Source organism: Ictalurus furcatus, chromosome 17, assembly GCF_023375685.1.
Source record: "Ictalurus furcatus strain D&B chromosome 17, Billie_1.0, whole genome shotgun sequence".
NCBI lineage: Eukaryota > Metazoa > Chordata > Actinopteri > Siluriformes > Ictaluridae > Ictalurus > Ictalurus furcatus.
Window position 1 is genome coordinate 6,654,319 of NC_071271.1, and position 20,322 is coordinate 6,674,640.

The following is a 20,322-nucleotide window of genomic DNA, read 5'->3' on the forward strand; positions in this document are numbered from 1 at the left end:
AATGTCACTGTGTGTGAAAAATATTGAACTTCTTAGGACGTGAGAATGAAAACAAGCCTCGAGACAATAAATCCCAAAATCAATTTACTATGGTTACGACCTGAGTTGAATCTCTGAGGATCACAAAACCTCTATTAGGAAACATCTGAAAAATAGCCGTTCATCTAATAATTGTGTTTTTCTCTTTGTAGTTACATTAATGACTAAAATGGCAGATGCAAGGCCAGTAAAGCATCTTTACCTAAGATCTGTATAAATGGATAATAATCTGAATAACTGCTCACACACGTCACAAAAAAGTATGTGTATATTAAGACCACCTAAATTAACACTTACATTTGAAAGGAACCGTAAGTCAGATTGAGGTGAAATTTGGTAGACTGCATTGTTTTGATGATCTGCATGTGGATTTTAAATGATGACTTGGTAACTTAAAAAAAAACACATGGTTATCATCAAAGTTGTATCGTCAAAAAACTTAAGTATGTTGATCTATGGTCTCTACATACATAAAAGACAAGGCACAAAATACACATAAGAAATAACGTAAATAGAAAATGAACATAAAATAAGAAAGAAAAATAAATATTGAAAATGTAAATAAAATTTAAAAGTAAAAATATAGAAATGTATGCATAGCATATACAGTTGAAAAGATGGATCTCAACATCATATAGCCGCTGTTGGAAAAGGGGTCAAATATGCAGAGGATGCTGGAAAAGTAAAGACTGTGCAGGACCTGGAGGATTTTTCTGAAGAACAGTGGGCAGTTTAACTGCTCAGGACAAACAAGAGACTCATGAACAACTCTCACAAAATATAAAAACAGTCATGGATCATCAAGGTAACGACACAGTATTAAGGATCAAGCGTATGTAAACTTTTTAATGGGGTAATCTTTATATAAATTCAGCTATAATCGGACTATATGTAAACATCTTATGTGAAATAGCTTATTCAGGACAGTACTAAATAAAAAACTCATGGGATTTTTATGATCCCTCTTATTTTGTTAGCAGTATTAAGATTTAGCAGATTCTGCAAGGGGTATGCAAACTTTTGGGCACACCTGTATATTATATATACATCCATCCATCCATCCATCTTCAACTGCTTACTCCTTTTCAGGGTCGTGGGGGAACCTGGAGCCTATCCCAGGAAGCATCGGGCACAAGGCGGGGTACACCCTCACACATGTGGGCACACCCTCACATACACACTCACACACCCATTCATACACTACAGACACTTTAGACACGCCAATCAGCCTACCATGCATGTCTTTGGACTGGGGGAGGAAACCGGAGCAGCCAGAGGAAACCCCCGCAGCATGGGGAGAACACAAACAAACAAACAAACAAACAAACAAACAAATAAATAAATAAATATATATATATATATATATATATATATATAGTGTAAGCGAAAACTCTTGCAGCGTGTTCATAAACCATGAATGCTGTTTATTTGAAGACCAGGTTAAATTTTTGGCCCGGAGTTCACTGTTTTCAGTTTCAGAGTGTTTTTCTTCTTTCTTATTGTATATTTTTGTTCATTTCTTGAAAAGTTATGTTCAATACTTTTACTGAACTAATAATCCCATAAATTTCCCTGTGTTAAAAAAACAACAACACAAATCCATCTTATTTTATTGCTTGGTTCAAATCTGTGTTTGTACAGAAACGAATGTCTGCCTGTGTTCAGAATAAGAGTTACTTCACATTACCTACAATCTATATTGCAGCTTTTAATGGGTTCATTCTTCATGAAAAAAAGCTCGGCTCATGTGGATTAAAAGGAAATATTACAAATACCTGCAGTTACATTATACCCTTAACCTGCTCAGTTGTATCCTGCTTCACTTGTAAATCACGTAAATAGCATAAACCAATGCTAAGGTAGTGGAATATATTGCATTTTGTTTTATACTGCACTTATATCTACATGGATTTATCTAAAATGTGATCTGCTGCCAGGAAATTGCTGTAAAATAATCTGGAAAATTTACAAATTATTACTGAAATCATACAGTGAGATACTGTATAAAATATATATATACATATATATGTAGAATGCTGCAGAATCTCCTTCACTGGAGAGAGATTAGTGCTCTTCAGCATATGCATAAAGAATAATAATGAAAAGGGAAAAAAAAACATTGGACCTCTGCTTCTGGAAATCAGCAAATTAAACATTCAGTTAGAGCATTACAGTCAAGAATAATGACCCTTTCCTCCCAAAGACCAGGGACATTTTTGTAAGGGCAGTTACATAATTTGTATACTGCCATTAGTGTCATTAAAGCAAAGAGATGTTATTAATTATAATGAGTTCCTGAAGATTTAATTCATCCTCCAATTTTGAAGATAACTACTCACTAATAGAAGGAAAGCAGAGCAGAAAAGGATTTTATGTATCCCCATAAATACTGTTAACACTTTATTAAAAAAGCAGGCCAGTAGTGGCAAACTTCTGAACCGCAATATTCAGAGGAATCTCTCACATTCTTTTGGGGTTTTTACTGAGAAGTGATCACACAAATCCTTGCATCCCACTGTCCGTCAAAGCTGCTCCAGTATTGTTGCTAGGAAACAGCATGTCAAAATTAAAGGCTGCTTCAGTTTGGAATTGAAATGCGCCGAGCCTGTTTTGCAGTGGAGCATCGAGAGGCTGTTGAATGGCTTCTAAATGGGATCAGGAGCATCACTGCTGTCCTGCAAGCTTCCCTCGCCTTAATAATCGACATAATGGCAGATATAAGAGTGCGGGCCAGGAAGAATTCATGTGAAGGGCACCACAAAGGTTTATGAAAAGTGTACCATATCTCAATCAAATGAGATTACTGAGGACCTCGGAAAAAGAGTTATTGATGCTCACCAGGGTGGAAAAGGTTACAAAACCTTTTGATTTGGCCTCCACCAATCCACTGTGAGGCGGAATATATATAAACGGAAAAAATTCAGCACCACTGTGACTCTCCCAAGGAGTGGTCTTCCAGCAAAAATCACTCCAAGGGCCCGGCAAATAATATTACGGGAAGTCACAAAGAACCCTAGGGGAACATCTAAGGACCTGCAGGCCACTCTTGCATTGAGTAATGTCAAGGATCATGAGTCCACACACTACTCTCCAAAAAGAACAGAGACCACACAGATAAGCTGGACGACTTTTGGAAGAACGTTCTGTAGACAGATGAATCCTAAATAGACCTTTTTTGTTTAAATGAAAAGCATTACGTTTGGAGAAAACCAAACACTGCATTCCAACATTAGAACCTCATCCCAAGCATGAAACATGAGGGTGGCAGTATCAAACCCCCTGGGTTGGAGCTGCTTTGCTGTCTCAAGTCCAGGAAGACTTGCCATTATTGATGGACCTATGGATTCTGGATTGTACCAGCAAATTCTACAGGAGCATGTCAGTGTATCTGTGTATTTTTACAATTTATCAGAATGGATATGAGCTCTCACTTAATCTTTTCAGTGCAGCATAGTGATTTTAGAATACCACTCATTTTTAATTCATTTTTTTTTCCATGGAGTGCTGATGTGTACAAGTTCTGTAGGACACTGTATATATATATATATATCTTAGTTCAGGTTTGTTCAAATTTCCCAGTACAAGTCAAGCACTGAAGAGTCAAATGGCTAAAAAAAAAAATAGGTATTTAAAATACTTGAAAAGTTATGAAAATCAAAAAAAAAAAATTTAAGCTGTTATTACACTACAACATTTATAATAATTAGTTCAACACTTCCAGTAATTTCTCAGTACATTGATTTTCTTTCCTCCCAAAACCAAAATAATTCATCTTACAAAAAAAAAGAAAGAAAAGAAGTGAATTAAACTCGCTGATAGTCTCGATTCATTTCTCGATTCATTTCTCGTCCACTTGGCCATGGAGTAAATGTAATGAGTGGGTCATTATGTGTTTCTCTCGCTAATGAACTAGAGCGCAGATTCTCGATTCAGTCTGTCTGGGGACCTGTTTTGGTAGACCTGATACACCTCGCTTGTCCTACTGTTCCAGCTTCAAACACAAGCCTAGTCATTTGCAGCCTTGGAGACCACAGTGATTTGACTGAGGTGCTTACAAAGCAAGAACAAAATACAGACCTGTTCTGTGTGAAGGAATTTAAAAGAACCTTTGCTTAAAGGGCAACATTTGTGACTGATATGATCTTGCGAACTATAAAGGGCACACGAATGTTAAGAAGAAACAGATATGCAGCGAGCAGCTTACCTTGACCTCGATGAAGTCCGGCTGTCCCAAGGCAATGAGTTCAGCGTAGGCTTTCAGTTCGTCTACGTTCCAGGCCTTCACCAGGGTCAGGCGGTATACTGTGCGCTGTTGCTACAAAGGGCAAGAGACAAACAAAGGGAATCTTCAACAAAAGTGATCTAACAAATAGAGCATACAACTCATGATCATACACTTCTTGGTGAAGCACAATGTCTAAAAACTATTTGGGGTTAAAAAGGGAAAAAACACCCCATCTTGCCCCAAAGACAGACCACAACTAATGCCTCAATAAGCCATGTAAACATATTCCAGAGGAAGATACAAAGCTGTTCACTTTTAAAAGCTGCACTCTTATAATCTTCCTGAGAGTTTTTGACTTTAACAATGCTTGAAACTATTAAGTGAAACAGAGCAAGTCTCTCCTTATCTCTCAACAGTCCTACTCCTTTATCATTACCCAGAATGCATCAGCACAGAAGCTCTAAAGGAAGGTCAATACATTCCTCTGACAATGGCTACTCCTCATTTCTGTGGCTGTTGATTTCCCCTGTCAATCATTCTGGAGAATATCTTGCGCTTTTTAATATTTCTAAGAATAACTTGCAAGGTCTGTTACATAATCTGTCAAAAGATCGAAGAATTTGCATCTCGAGAGAGAGAGAGAGCGAGAGAGCGAGAGTTGTTTCCTGGTAATTTCAAATTTATTCAAAGGAAAATGTCAGGGGGGAAAGAAGATTTTCTCTTGAGAGTATAATGAGCAAAAAAGGTGATGAGGCATGATAAACTTCTTTTATTTTTCATCTTCAGTAACAGTTTCTTCCTCAGTGAATCAGCAAGGTGTAAAAGGAACACTGGGCATAATGTGAGAATTCACCTTGGATGGGGCATCAGTGCATCACCGGGTGCCATGCATCACCGGACACGCACACACACACACACACACACTCTTACTTATTCACACCTAAGGCAATTTATCCTAATCCACCAAACCGCCTATGGACATGATTTTCAGAGGTGAGAGGAAACCAGAGAACCCGGAAAACCCATACAGACATGTGGAAAACAAAGCCAAACTCCACACAGACTGTAACCTGATCGCAGTATACACAGTTTCTTGAGCTGTGAGGCGGCAACGCTACCTGCTGCACCACTGTGCTGAAAACAGATTCCTGGAATTAGGTACTGTACATGCTGATGCCAAAAATACACATTAATCATACCACAAATTCAGCTGTAGTCAGTGAAGTGAAATCTTTCTAACTTTAAAACAGTTTCAATACACAACGTAATGATTCAAGAATAATTACATCTCACTGTCTGCAAGAAATAAAAGAGATTACTCACCACAATTGTCTCAGAATATTACGTCAATTAGTTTAGGTAAGCAGTAAATGTTTCTGATTGACCAAATCAGTAATAGTGCACAGTTCTAAGCATTCAAATGGCTGAATATTTACATATGATCCTAATCCACTGAAAAGTGCTCTCTTAGTGAAAAAGAGATATTTCACCAAGTATCATAGTATATATAGTGGGAGAAATAACTATTGGACACGTCAAAAAAATTTTCAGTAAATATAAGTCCAATGAGGATATTCACATGAAATTTTCACCAGACATCAGTATTAACTCAAGAAATACACAAATATAAAGAATTCACAACATTAAAGTCCATAAATAAAGTTATGTGTAATAAAGTGGAATGACACGTGAAAAAAGTACTGAACACGCTAAGAAAAAGCAGTTCTCCAAGGCAAGGTAAGGCAAGGGACCAGCTGAAATCCATAAGTAATTATACCTCCAATCTGTGCAAATTAATATTAGCTGAATTAGTAAATTGATGTTCTATAAAAAGGTTTTTCGTTACCAAGGTGTCACACAAGAAACATCTCATGATGGGTAAAAGCAAAAAGCTCTCCCAAGGCCTTCACAACCTTATGGTTGCAAAACATATTGACGGAATCAGATACAGACGCATTTCAAAACTTCTGAATCCTCCAGTAAACACCATTGGGGCCATTATCCGCAAGTGGAAGCAACATCACTCCGTCATCAACCAGACACGCACAGGAGCTCCTCACAAGATTTCTGACCAGGGCGTCATGAGAATAATCAGAAGAGTAGCCCAAAAGCCAAGGACCACTCGGAAAGAGCTCCAGAAACACTTGGAGGCAGCAGGTGCCATCGTCACAGAGAAAACAATAGGCAGTGCACTCCACTGCTCACGCTCACACCACAAGACTCCATTACTAAAGAAAACTCATGTCGAAGCTCGTTTAAAGTTTGCTGCAACTCATTTGGACAAGCCTATGAAATACTGGGAGAGTGTAGTCTGGTCAGACGAGAGCAAAATTTGATCTTTTTGGCTGTCATACTACACACCATGTTTGGAGAAGAAATGGCACTGCACATCACCTTTAAAACACTACACCAGCAGTGAAGTCTGGAGGTGGAAGCCTCATGGTGTGGGGCTGTTTTTCATCACATGGTACTGGCAGACTTCATATAATTGAAGGAACGATGAATGGAGCCCTTTACCGGGAGATTCTTGAGAAGAATCTGCTGCTATCCACCAGGATGATGAAGATGAGACGTGGGTGGAGCTTCCAGCAGGACAACGAATCAAAACATACAGCAAAGGAAACTCTCAACTGGATTCAGAGAAAAAGAATCAAGCTGTTAGAATGGTCCAGTCAATCACCTGACGAGTCCAATTGAACAAGATTTAAATACAATGTGTTTAGAAGAATGGGCCAAAATCACACCTGAATACTGCGGAACATTAATTTCTTTATACGGGAAGTGCCTTGAAGCTGTCATCACAAACAAAGGCTTCTCCACTAAGTATTAAATACATTTCAGTTCAATACTTTGTTCCTGTGTCATTCCACTTTATTACACATAACTTCATTTATGGACTTTAACGTTGTGAATTCTTTATATTTCCAGATTTCCTGAGTTAATACTGATGTCTGGTGACAATTTCATTTGAATAACCTCATTGGACATATATTTACTGAAAAAATTTTATATCCCAAATTCAATCAGCGTTCTGTATAAAAACAAATTATAGCCCAAAAGGTTTCCTTTCAAGAGTTCAAGAAACCTGAATAAGATTAGAAGTCTTGGAAAGATTCTCCCAGCTGGAAGAACACAGTTCATCCATGCAGAAAACAAGATGAGCCAAGGACACACTCTGTATAGAAGCAAAGCTCAGAGTCTGATGGTTGATCTCATCAAAAATGCAATACTTGAAGATGCAGAGCAGCAGAACACAAAGCTTCAGGAGAAATAAGGAGCACCTGGACCGAATGTACCGTAAACAGTCCTTTGTCTTTAGACGTAGCCTTTAGTTTTAAAATAGACTAAATGTAGTATATGTTACCTGTGAGCAAGTTCATATTTTTCCTCATATTTTGAGATTGCGCTTGATAATTCAGCTTTGAATCATGAATGAATAAGATCTGACGTTTTATCTTCTTAGATTCAGGTTTTGACATTTCCAAACAGACTATTTCCTAAATTACTTGCAATAAATGCAATAAAACCTCATGTGATCAGATGGACGGGCTGAAATAGCAGTGGTGAGTCTAATGCACTGCTTTCAGTCACCTGAATAACAACGCACATTTTCATGCTGCAGATTTAAGGTCACCGAGTTGAGGACGATCATGTTGGCCAAATTATCCATGCTGTTTTCCCTCGCAGCGCATAAACTGAAAGCTCATCAACTATAGTGTGTTCAGTAGAAAAATACAGTCCTCCGAACTCACTACCAAGAGCTGCTTTATTACACCATTTATCAAAAGGTTTTAAAGTTTTACCATGTTGGTACTTATTTATTCAATAATGCATTATTTATGAAATTATTTATTTATGTAGTCATCACTTCTGTCCTCGCTATTGCTGTATTGCTATTGTTGTCTTGAAGTTAATAAGATGAAAAAAGAAAACACTGTAGCGTGTTACAGAGAAAAGTCTTCCATCCTTAACTTTTCCCCTGGCTGGAAAGTGTAAAGCAGTCCCTCCAGGATTCCTCGATTTTTGCATTCATTTCTGCAATCACAAAAATCGAGCAAACTCCGAAATATTCGAAGGAGCGTGTCATTTCTCCGAAGTTACCGCAGAGTTTACACAGATTTGGGCCAAGATGTGACATCATCACAACGGGCATTCAGTCAAAGCACTCTTCGATTCATGTGTGTCAAACATGAGTACAGCTAAAACGTCTCGTTTACCAGCAAACATCCCTGTGCAAAACAATTTTGTGCAATTTAAATTTCACCAATTCAAGTAGTTTTCCGCAAGAAACCCCCCAAAAAAAGCCGCAGCAAAATCAAGCATTTTTGGCTGCAACAATAAAAAAAAAAAAAACCCTCAGCAAAATCCTGAACAGACTGGTAAAGGAACCACTTTACCTTTGATTGTTACGAAGTACTGACACTGGAGACTCCTCCTGTAAATGTTAATGTTAATCAAAGTCTCCTCACATACAGTTGTGCTCATAAATTTACATACCCCTTGCAGAATCTGCAAAATGTTAATAATTGTAAAAAGTAAGAGGAATCATTAAAATGGCATTTTGGGGGTTTATTTATTTATTTATTTAGTACTGCCCTGAGGACAACTGAGGGACTCGTACACAACTATGACACACTTTTGAACAGGATCTGTGCAAATTATTATTTTGTCTTCTGGGAAGCATGAAAATATCTTATGTAGCTTCTGAAGGGCAGTACTAAATGAAAAAAAAATAAACAAGATCTTTAAACAAAATAATAATTTACACTGATCATTACTGATCATTACACTGATCATCCTGTTCAAAAGTTTGCCTTTTGTAATAGCTGTGTACGAGTCCCTCAGTTGTCCTCAGTGTGAAAAGATGGATCTCAAATTCAAATAGCCACTCTTGGAAAGGGGTCGAATATGCAGAAGATGCTGGAAAAGTAAAGACTGTGCAGGATCTGGAGGATTTTTCTGAAGAACAGTGGGCAGTTTAACTGCTCAGGACAAACAAGAGACTCATGAACAACTCTCACAAAATATAAAAACAGTTGTTGATCCTCCAGGTAACGACACACAGTGTTAAGAATCAAGCGTATGTAAACTTTTGAACGGGTCCATTTGTGTAAATTCAGTTATTATTTAATGATTCCTCTTATCAATTATTAACATTCAATTATTAAGATTCTGCAAGGGGTATGTAAATTTGAGCACAACTGTAGTTGATATTCACCATATCAACCATTTCCTTTGTTAAATAGCAAGACATTTTCAATCAATTTATTATTAGTCTTATGTGTAGCATCTGCCATACAGGTCCCTATGAATATCAGCTCCTAAACTTTTTTTATATTACTGAAATCTTATGTATTTTTTGTTTGCTTGTTTTGAGAAATAAGGTTTCAGGCGGAGTGGAGGTGGTGTGGGGATCCGGGTGGAGATGGTATTAATGGTAGTAAAACCTACCACCAGGTAAAGCAGCTTTTGACAGTAAAACACCTTTTATGTTCGTTTTTCATGTGTGTGTATGTAGGTATGAATGGTCCTTTACTACACCTGAGCTTTATATTGCATTTTTCAGCACCACTTCATTCACTTAAGGCTTTCCAACAGCTTTGTCTTCTCTACGGCAGCACAGCGCACTTACCAGGGAGACAAACAATGCATAACAGTTTCCACTTTACCCAAGCTCCATCTCCACATATCTGCCAGATTCTCTCAAAATAACTGCAACCGAGACCGTGAAAGCAATGAAAGACGATGATAAAAGCTCTGAGACTGAAAACCACAAAGCCCTCCATCCTGAAAAAAGTTTTTCAAATCTGTTTATGTGGAACGTCCCCCATACAAGTCCCTGTGACACCATATGTACACCATAGAAACGAATACATATTAGAACGAGTGCATATATCATAAACCTGTGATTTGCCTTGCGTCTGGAACAACTGTCAGAGCTGCTGCGATGGAAAATGAAACGAAACTTCTGACCAATCAGAATTGAGAATTCAACAGCGCTGTGGTATGATAATAATAATTACTTCAGATTTCAATCCTTTTACTCCATTTACTAATGGTGCAAAAGTCCATTTTAATTCTATACTACACGTAACACTAACAAGGAAAAATATTTATAGCATGATTGTTTGTTAGTGTGATTGTTTTTGGATGGGCCTCCCTTCAGTCATATTATAGACACTTCCCAATGCCGCTTAATTCCACCCCCATCTCAGTCTGAAATCAGTAAGTGCCCAGCGCAGCCAGGTACTGTAAACCTTCAGTCAGCAAAAAATTGAATCGAACAATGATTCGAAAAAACTTAATGACAAGAAACAAAGTGAAATCAGAAAAAACAGTGGCAGTGCGTTTCCAAGATGAAGAAGATGAAGCTGGATGTAGAATTAGAGGCACTGGTAATGGACACGTCTTTGACAGCAATCTGTATAAAGCTTTGAATTGTCTGAATGGCTGGCTTTAAATAACGAATGAAGAAGAAAATAAGAACAGCGAAGGTACTTGTGACCATCCTCAAAAACCATTATGAGCTATACGTTCTGTGTTTATATTCTTATAACTTGGCTTTCAAGCAGTTGATTTTCCGATGGCACTTGAACGTGAGATCATGACAGTCCTCGCTAAAGCTAACTAGTCGAAGCACCATACATTCTGGGGGTGGAGCTTTGTGTACATGCTTGAAAATGGGGGTGGGCTCAAGGAGTAATAAAATATACAAGTACTTTTCAGTGGCATTTTTCAAATGTTTATGATGAAAAAATAAATAGGAAATATGAATGTTTAAATGCATAAAGTGTGAAAAATCGTGAAAGATGTTTAGAAACATTTGTCTACGTGCTAACAAAGGTGTGTGCTTTGGGTGCTGAAAATGCTATTATTTCGACAGTTTCAAGGAGCTGGGAGTTCAGAAAAGTGGTTTTTCTATATATATACATAAATATAAATCATTCAATTCTGACTCAACTCCAAGTATTTAGCTGTTAGAGACCTAATCTTGCTAAATTTGGACAAATCCTACATAATGCACCTTTAATTCGTCCTCTTGGCATGCATGTATACGTTACAGAGCAGATATACTGATGCTGCATATTTACTCAGCAAATCAGTTTGTCACTTTCTTTGTAGATTACAGTTATTAAATTTTCCCACACTGTAATCACCAGAACAACGTCAAAAACAACAGAAATCTCGCGTAAACATTTATTTATTCAGCACAATACCGTCTAGAAGTTTCTAAGAGCACAGCTGATCACATTATTACACCTTAAACCTAAAATGGTAGAAATGCTTGTTTTCTTATGTTTTTTAGGCTATCAGTTCTAGATTATTAAATCGCTTACCACAATATTTCAAAATGGTAAATGGCGAACAGGAGAAAAAAACATTAATAATAATAATAATAATAATAATAATAACTATAGGTGCAAGCAGCGATTAAAGGGGCCAAGCACCAAAGGTGCGGCAAGAGCAATGCAGAGCCTGAAGAACACAAAGTGGAGAAATAGAAAGTACATGAATGAATAAAAGAATAAAATGTTCAGAAGCACAGCTGAGAATAAGATTGAACAGGAAATGAACAGAACAGGGGCATTAATTTGCATGCAAAGAGGCTGAAAGTTTACTGCAATGCTGAGCGACAAAAGAAAGGAACCGAATGACAAAATATTAAAGACACTCTTAAGAACTTAGACCCCATGGGAATTGAACCCATTGTCTTTTGAATTAAAGCTTGTTGTTTATCAGTGCGCCACACAGAGAATGCAGCTTTACTTTGATGCTGAGGAGAAAATGCCGAGGTGAGAATGAGCACAGATAAGCATTAGTTAAAAAGTTAACAGATACTGAAACATAACTTCTGAACAATTATGAATATCAAAATTCCATCCAATGATCATCTGAGCCAATTTTGGTAAGAATTGGACAAAATTTGTATGAGGTGTAGCGAAAAAACTGAATTCTGTACATTTCAAAATGGTGACTACTGTAATGGGTGGAGTCATAATGTAAGATATGCACTGCAATCACCATGAGGTGAGTAATCTGATGAACTACATTTCTCAAGGACAAAATTTACAACAATTCTAATCATTTGAAAAGTGAATTTTTGAACTAGTGGTGGCGCTATAGAGTTGGGCATAGAGGGCCCATAATTGGTACAGATAATATTCATGGTCAAATGTATGAGTGTGCCAAATTTCATCATTTTCCTACTTACGGTTCATAGGGCTGCCACAGACTCGCAAGTGGGGAAGAAGAAGAAGAAACTAACAGATACCATAGGTGCCTAATAATAAACAGCATCGGTATCTTTACTGTAAAACTAGCCATTGCCTGTAGCAGCAAAGCAAAGCTTGTCTGGTTAATTTTTTATTTCTTCTATTATTCTGTTGTCCCAAACGTTGATAAAAAATGCATTGGCGCATATGTATAGCCCCATACGTAGTTTATTTATTTCTTGTTCTATTTTTCGTGGTATTGTGTATTGTGACCAACTGATTCTCATGCTGTTGATCTCACTGTCCTTTTTAGCAGCTTCTTAATGTGCAACTTGATCATTTAATCCTTACTGTGCAATGTTCTCCAGTGAAATGATTACTTTATTAAATACTTCTACTTTTTTTTTACTCAAATTTATTTACAATGGTTCTAATGAAAAATGGAGCCAGTTTTGGAAAAAATACTATTTTTTTTTACTCTTTATTAATTCAGCACCAATACCATCCTACTAAACAACAGGAAATGCATGTGCTAGATGATATACAGCTCAAATGGCAAAGGGCTTGAGGGTACTAGCAACTGAATGAAAGAAGAAATGAAAGAGCTTCACACAGGGAAAAACAAAGAGAAATGTCCGTTTGAAAGCAAAACCATGTACTACACTACTGAAACACAATGCTGGTATGTCCGAGAAAGAGAGCACGTTTAATATGATAAAGAAAGAAACTTTCATGAAAGCAAAAGAAAGCATTTCAGGTTAGACAGTGACAGGAAATAACTATTCAGACACTGTTTTTGTTATTTCTATAATACTTCTAGCATGTATATCCGCTTCGAATTCATGAACAAAAAATAAATATGATGAATATGAACAATATGATCAATTATACCTAAACAAAGAGGTTTAAATTAATACTGTTGGGGGGGGGGGGGGTATTACACGTATTACAAAATACGTGTGTGTAAAAGTTACATAATTATTGATATAATTGCTGCAAAAAAGACCTTAATCATCCCAATCAGTACCACTGCTTTAACAACATGCAGGTGGACAACTAATCGTCTCCTGACAGGTGCACCACGCAAGAGTTCGTAACGCGCTCTTAGACTAATGATAAAGAAGAAACAAGAGAAGTTAGCAGTCACTCAAAAAAAAGTTGCAGGACGACCTGAAAGCAGCAGGAACAGCAGTTACACAGAGAATAATAAACAATGAACTGCACGGCAATAATCTCCGTTCCTACACCTCACAAATAACTCCTCTGGGGCATGGAGATGCACATCTAAAAGCATTTAGACAAATACAGTTTTGGAACAAAACTGGTCAGACCAAAAAAAAAAAAAAAAACAGAACTCATTGACAATATTTCAGCTATCTTGTTTGGAGAAGGAACGGTTACTGAAGCAATTTAAAGTAAATAGCACTTAATATCTGTTTGCATATCCCTTGCTTGCAAATTGTTGCTCTCTTATTTTGTGATGCCTTTACAGGTTTTTTTTTTGTTTTTTTTTAAACAGGTTGTTGCTTGTTTCGGAGGGTTTCTCCCTTCCCTGAAGAGGAGGTGAAATTCTGCTCAATTGGATCAAGTTCTATTGATTGACTTGGCCAGTCTAAAACCAGTCTAAAACCAGTCTAAAACCTTCCACTTTTCTCCCTGATAAAGTCCTTTGTTGGACTTTCAAATCATTGTCTTGCTGCATGATAAAGTTCCTCTCGATTAATTCGGATGCATTTCTCTGTAAATTGGCAGACAGAATGTACCTGAAAACTTCTGAATTCATTCTGCTGCTACCATCATGAGTTTATGTCATCAGATGCAAGCAGCCATCCGAGCGCAAGCCATGACGCTACCTCCACCATGTTTCACAGATGACCTTGTATGTTTTGGATCATGAGCAGATCCTTTCTTTCTCCACACCTTGGCCTTTCCGTCACTTTGGTAGAGGTTGGTTCCAGAACTTTTCTGGCTCATCTCTGTATTTCTTTGTGTATTCCGATCTGGCTTTCCGATTCTTACTGCTGATGAGTGCTTTGCATCATGTGGTATGGCTCTCAAAGTGTCGTTTAACACGTCTACATATTAATACCAGGAAAGAAAAGCTGAAATTCTAAACACTCTTCTCATATTTTTCTTTTGATCTCAAACCCAAATGTCTTTAATCTACAGTGAGAAAAAAACCCAAATAAATTGGCCTTGCCATTCCAATAGTTTCGGAGGGGACTGTATACACCGGAAGTACAGGAAATAACCAAACCAAATACTGAATACGTATTTCTTCTCACTGTATGTTACAACTGCACAGGTGTCTTAGCATTAAGTTGTCTATCATTCTAACTTTGATTTTTCAACAGTTAAAAGCAGTTAGGGTATATCGAGATTTAATCTTGTACTGTACATTTTAACTTTAATATGCAACTATCAAACATCCCTTGTGATCTTGTAGTATGACTTCATTATGTAACTCAATAATACAGCGAGCTTACCCTTTATTGCTTACAGCATGTAGCTTTAAAAATTAAAACGAGTGTGTGTTATAAAACTACTAAGTTCCAAGACAGCCCTCATCATCATTCTTCATGAACATACTGATATTCAGATATAGAAGCGTACACGACACACACAAACACATGAACAATTCTCTTAGACAAAGGAAAATGTCTTCCAGATGTAATAAATCCAGCTCTAGCATATTTAAGCTTGTCGAGAAACTGATGAATGACAGGCTGCAGTGAAAGAAGCTTGAGCGGGATGGGGTGGGGGATATCTGGGTTGTTGGCATCCTTCCTCCTGCTTTGGCTACGACAATATTTCTCAATATCACCCAAGCCTCCTACACGCCACGTGAGCTGTTGAGTCAGTCAATAGTAGCTGTATTTACGCTTACTCACAGTAGGGTTACTGAGATTTTACCTCGTATGATCTTACGACAACCTTGAGATGAGTTCTCAGTAAGCACAGGACATGATCAAGGAAGAGCAATCTTTAAAAAATAATAATAATTTTTTGAAATCACTGGCCAGTGATGGCAAGCCCCTCGCAGAACAAAACTACTGTATTGAATTATTTAGAACTGTAACTCGGTGGAGCGCAGGATAAGCAGGCAGGTCAAAGAAGTGCCACAGCTGTAATAAGACAGAGCATACATAACTTTTCCTCAAGACTGCAGTACTGATGAGAGGAAATTAAATGAGATTTGCCGAGAAAACATGTAGCCCAACAAAAGAATGCCTACTGAAGAACCAGTGAGTAACTTCATGAGAAATTTCATAGTTTAAATAAACAGAGTTTAAATATACAGTAGCAGTGCCGCTGTGTTTCCCGCTTGGTAAAATGTGGATTTTAGAGACTAAACCCACTTCATCTCATTTTGTACAACATTTAGACATTTTCAACATCCTCATCTCATCATTTACAAGGCAAACATACTTATACATAGTTAGTTGACAACACTGACAACTAGCATTCAAAGTGGCAATTCAGTTATATCTTTATATATAACTTTATATATAACTTTAGTAGCGCACACAGTCCTCACCTTCTCTCCGAGGGCTTTGAGACTGTCCAGGAAGCGCTGCCAGAAGTCTTTGAATAGTGGACGGTCTATCCGCTTCAGACTGTCCTTGGTGCTGGCGTCTACACTCACATACAGCTGGGTTACTGGCACCAGGCTCCTTTAGAGAGATGGAAAAAGAGAAAAATCGATAGGGGGAAAAATCAAAATCACACAAAGCCATGGTCCATCAACTTTTCAAAGATAAGCGAGCATTCAGCAACCATTCAGTATGCAAGTCCACTGAGCTTTCAATGGCCTCATGTTCTATGGGATTTTTTTGTTGTTTGCTTTTCTTGTCTGTGTACCCCCAAATGGGCTGGGAAGCAAGAATATGTGTGGTAGATTTATTTTTGGCCTGGTCATCACTGTGGAAAAGAAACCCAAGCGTATTACAATGTGCAAACCATGTGGCAAAATCATAAAGCAACTCTCAAACTTATCCACTGCATTCCATTAAGATGGCCGATACTCGTGCTGCTCTTACAAAATTGAAACATTACTACTAGAAAAATTGTGAGAGCTGTGAAGACAAACCCCAAAACAACAGTCATTGACATCATCAATAACCTCCACAGGGCAGGGGTGAAGGTATCACAATCCACTGTTTGAAGAAGACTTCAAGAGCAGAAATATAATGACCATACTACAAGATTCAAACCTCTAATAAGCAGTAAGAACCAGAAAGTCAGATGGGAATTCACAAAGAAATACAGAGCTGAGCCACAAAGTTCTGAAAGCAAGGTTAACCTCTACCAGAGTGATGGATAGTGTGGAGAAAGAAAGGATCTGCTCATGATCTGAAACATACAAGCTCATCTGTGAAACATGGTGGAGGTAGTGTCATGGCTTGGGCTCGCAAGGCTGCTTCTGAAAGGACTATCAGGGGGAAAAAAATTGAAGGTTTTAGACTGGCCCAGTTAATCACCAGACCATAACCCAATTGAGCATACATTTCACCTCCTGAAGAGCAGACTGAAGGGAGAACCCCCCCCCGAAACAAACAACTGAAAGAGGCTGCGGTAAAAGCCTGGAAAAAGCATCACAAAAGAAGAAAACAACAATTTGGTGATCCTATGAGTTGCAGGCTCGATGCCGAAACTCCTGCTTCACTGATGCAGCGTCCGGTGTAAAATTTGATCAGTGCAGAGATTACAAACTGCAGTTTGTCGTAATTCCACACAACTGACATCATCTTTACACACAGCACGGAATCAATGTGTTTTCCCGCCCTCTTTTGATTGACAGGATATAATCGGCCCTGATCATCGGATGTTTTTAAACTATCGGCCGATAACGTGAAAAACTGCCTGATAATCGGTATTGGCCGATACATCGGTGCATCTCTAATATATTAAGTTTGTGTTTATTAATTTATTAGTTTATGTTCAGTATCAGTCATATGAGTTCCTCTTGAAGTTGTTTCTATGGAAATGTTTATGTATAAGAACGAGCGCTTTAATACATACCTGAGTTGCAAGATACCTCGCAACTAGCACTACTGCTATTATAGAAAATTACTCAAACACTTCTGAAAAGATTTGAGAATTCAACAGCACAGTGGCTGGTATAAGATACAGATAATAAGCACTTTAAAACATAGTCAATACACCACTATGAATATGATCCATTGTCTCTCATTTACAGGCTGAAGCAATCGTTACAAAGAAAGCAACTCATCGTTTCTGTACGATATATGGAATACACAAGTTGATGTATCTTTAAAAGGTAAGATAAGTAAAATATGAGGCTGTATGAAGAAACTAGATCATGCAGCCCACCCTTTCTCACACTGAAAGCTTTCTCTTTTTGATCCTGAGCACTCCAGGGATGTTTGAACCCAGGAAAAACAGCAGTGCTTTGTTCCTGCGATGCTGAGTGTATCACTACCATGCTGCATGCTGATTGGGATGTAGGAGAATTGCTTGTCCCAGCATGTCCACAAGGCAAAAAGCACTGTGAATCAGTCCAGATAAAGCGTCCGACAATTCACATCACAGCACGGCATAGCACAGGGACGTGCAATCAGGGGCGCGCGTATATTTTTTATTAGGTTGTGGGAGAAGATGCCATGCAATAAATATGTAGAAGCAGAGTGAAGAAATACACACAGCTAACTGAAAGACAAGCCCATTGGAGGTAGGGTAGTGATTTGCAATTCCTCGGCAGAATGTTACTTATCAGCATGGCCCCAGGCTGAGTAAAGCTTCAAAAGAGCACGCACTTTAAGTTGGAGGACATGATTCAGCTCCAGCACAAGCCAAGATGCAGAGTATAAACAGAAGTGCAGATTATGTGCATGTACATAATACTATTCTGTGTCCTTCCTATAAGCATTGTGTACCACAGTACTGTCGGATTCTTGATTCTGATTGGTCAGAAGGTGTTGATTAATTATCTATAACAGCAGCTCTGACAATAATCCCAGCTGCAAGTTAAATCACAGGTTAATATTAATGTACTCATTCTAATACGTTACTGTTTCTATACTAACTTGCGCAAGGACTTTATTTCTGTTCAATTCCTGTACTAGAAGAGGAATAAAAAAAAACTTTAGGACATGCTCTCCCAAAAATAATCAACACCACGGTGATAACAGTAACTACACTTTGCAACGTGCAGAGTATTTTGTGACTTTTTTTTTTTTTTTTTTTACACTAAACTACTTGAATTGGCGAAACTGCGATCGCACGAGATTGTTTTGCATGGTCTTTTGAAGTGAGGTTTGTTGGTACATTTACATTACATTTAGGGCATTTGGCAGACACCCTTATCTACAATGACTTAGCTATATCTCATTTATACAACTGAGTAGTTGATGGTTAAGGGCCCAACAGTGGCAGGTACTGGGATTTGAACTCATGACCTTCTGGTCAGAAGTCCAATGCCTTAACCACTGAACTAGCACTGGCATCACTGGTAAATGTTCGACGCACGTGAATCGAAGAGGGCTTTGGCGAAATGCATATTGTGATGACGTCGCATGACACGTCTTGACTGTGGTAATTTTTAAAAATTGCAACCTCCTCAGAATATTGCGGCGTTTGCCGTGTGGTGAAGCACCAGTCCATCAGCAAGTCCATATGCACTTTAATTCTTATTGCGCAAGATCCAACAATCATCATCTATCCGTTGTTACCCAGATGAGGATGGGTTCCCTTCTGAGTCTGGTTCCTCTCAAGGTTTCTTCCTCTTATCATCTTAGGGAGTTTTTCCTCGCCACCGGCTCGCTCATTAGGGATAAATTCACACATGTAAAATCTGTATCCTGTGTTTATATGTTTCTGTAAAGCTGCTTTGAGACAATGGCCATTGTTAAAAGTGCTATACAAACCAAATTTAATTGAATCATCAACAAAGACACAAACAGATACAATACGTATTCCGACACTTTGGTTTTTGTTTTTTAATATACTTCCAGTGCATAGCAATGTCAAATTTTGACTTTGAACTTAAAAATATGGGGGGGGGGGGAGTATGTACGCAAGTAAGCATAAAAAAAGGTATGTCTAAAAATCTAAACCGATAAGTAAAAAACAAAACGTATTCCCATACTATTAACAAATTAACAACACTGTGTTGCAAAGCCATTGTTGGCAAAAGACATCTACAGTAAGAAGTGCTTAGCTTTTTGCTGCATTGTGGCTTAATTTTGCCCCATTCCTCTTGTCAAATCTTCAATTCCCCCTAGTTTAGAGGGTCCCACTGATGGACCCACAATGTTAAAACCCGCCATAAATAAAGTCAGGAGATTAGCAAGGCTATGCAAGCGCTTTCACCTGCTTTTTTTTTTTGGTGTTGACAGGGTGCATGGTGGCTTAGTGGTTAGCACATTCGCCTCACGCCTCCAGGGTCTGGGGTTCGAGTCCCGCTGAGGCCATGTGTCCCATAACCCTAACCCAGTCCAAAGACATGCATGGTAGGCTGATTGGCATGTAGTGTATGAATGGGTGTGTGAGTGTGTATGTGATTGTGCCCTGCGATGGACTGGCACCCTGTCCAGGGTGTACCCCGCCTTGTGCCCGATGCTCCCTGGGACAGGCTCCAGGTTCCCCCGTGACCCTAAGAAGGAGTAAGCGGGGATGGATGGATGGATGGTTTTGGTGTTGCTGAAACGTCCATCTTCTTCTCAGATTCGGTTTCTTTAATTTTCCTCTCAAATGTCCCAGGACATCGTTCCATTCATGTTTCTTTCGATGGCATGTAATGCTCCAGTACCATTTGCAGAGAAGCAGCTCCACATCATGATGCTCCCACCGCCGTACTTCATTGGTGGTATGGTGATTTTGGGA

General features: G+C 38.3%; 1 protein-coding gene across 1 annotated transcript in view; it reads right to left on the minus strand.

The window, feature by feature from the left end:
• The window catches only part of tyw1 (tRNA-yW synthesizing protein 1 homolog (S. cerevisiae)), a 78,362-nt gene that overhangs the window by 11,182 nt on the left and 46,858 nt on the right, over positions 1–20,322 (minus strand). The window contains exons 13-14 of the mRNA XM_053646516.1: positions 16,016–16,151; positions 4,244–4,354 (exon numbers count right to left, since the gene is read on the minus strand). Of these exons, the coding sequence (XP_053502491.1) occupies positions 4,244–4,354; positions 16,016–16,151 (247 nt within the window). The remainder of the gene's footprint in view (positions 1–4,243; positions 4,355–16,015; positions 16,152–20,322) is intronic.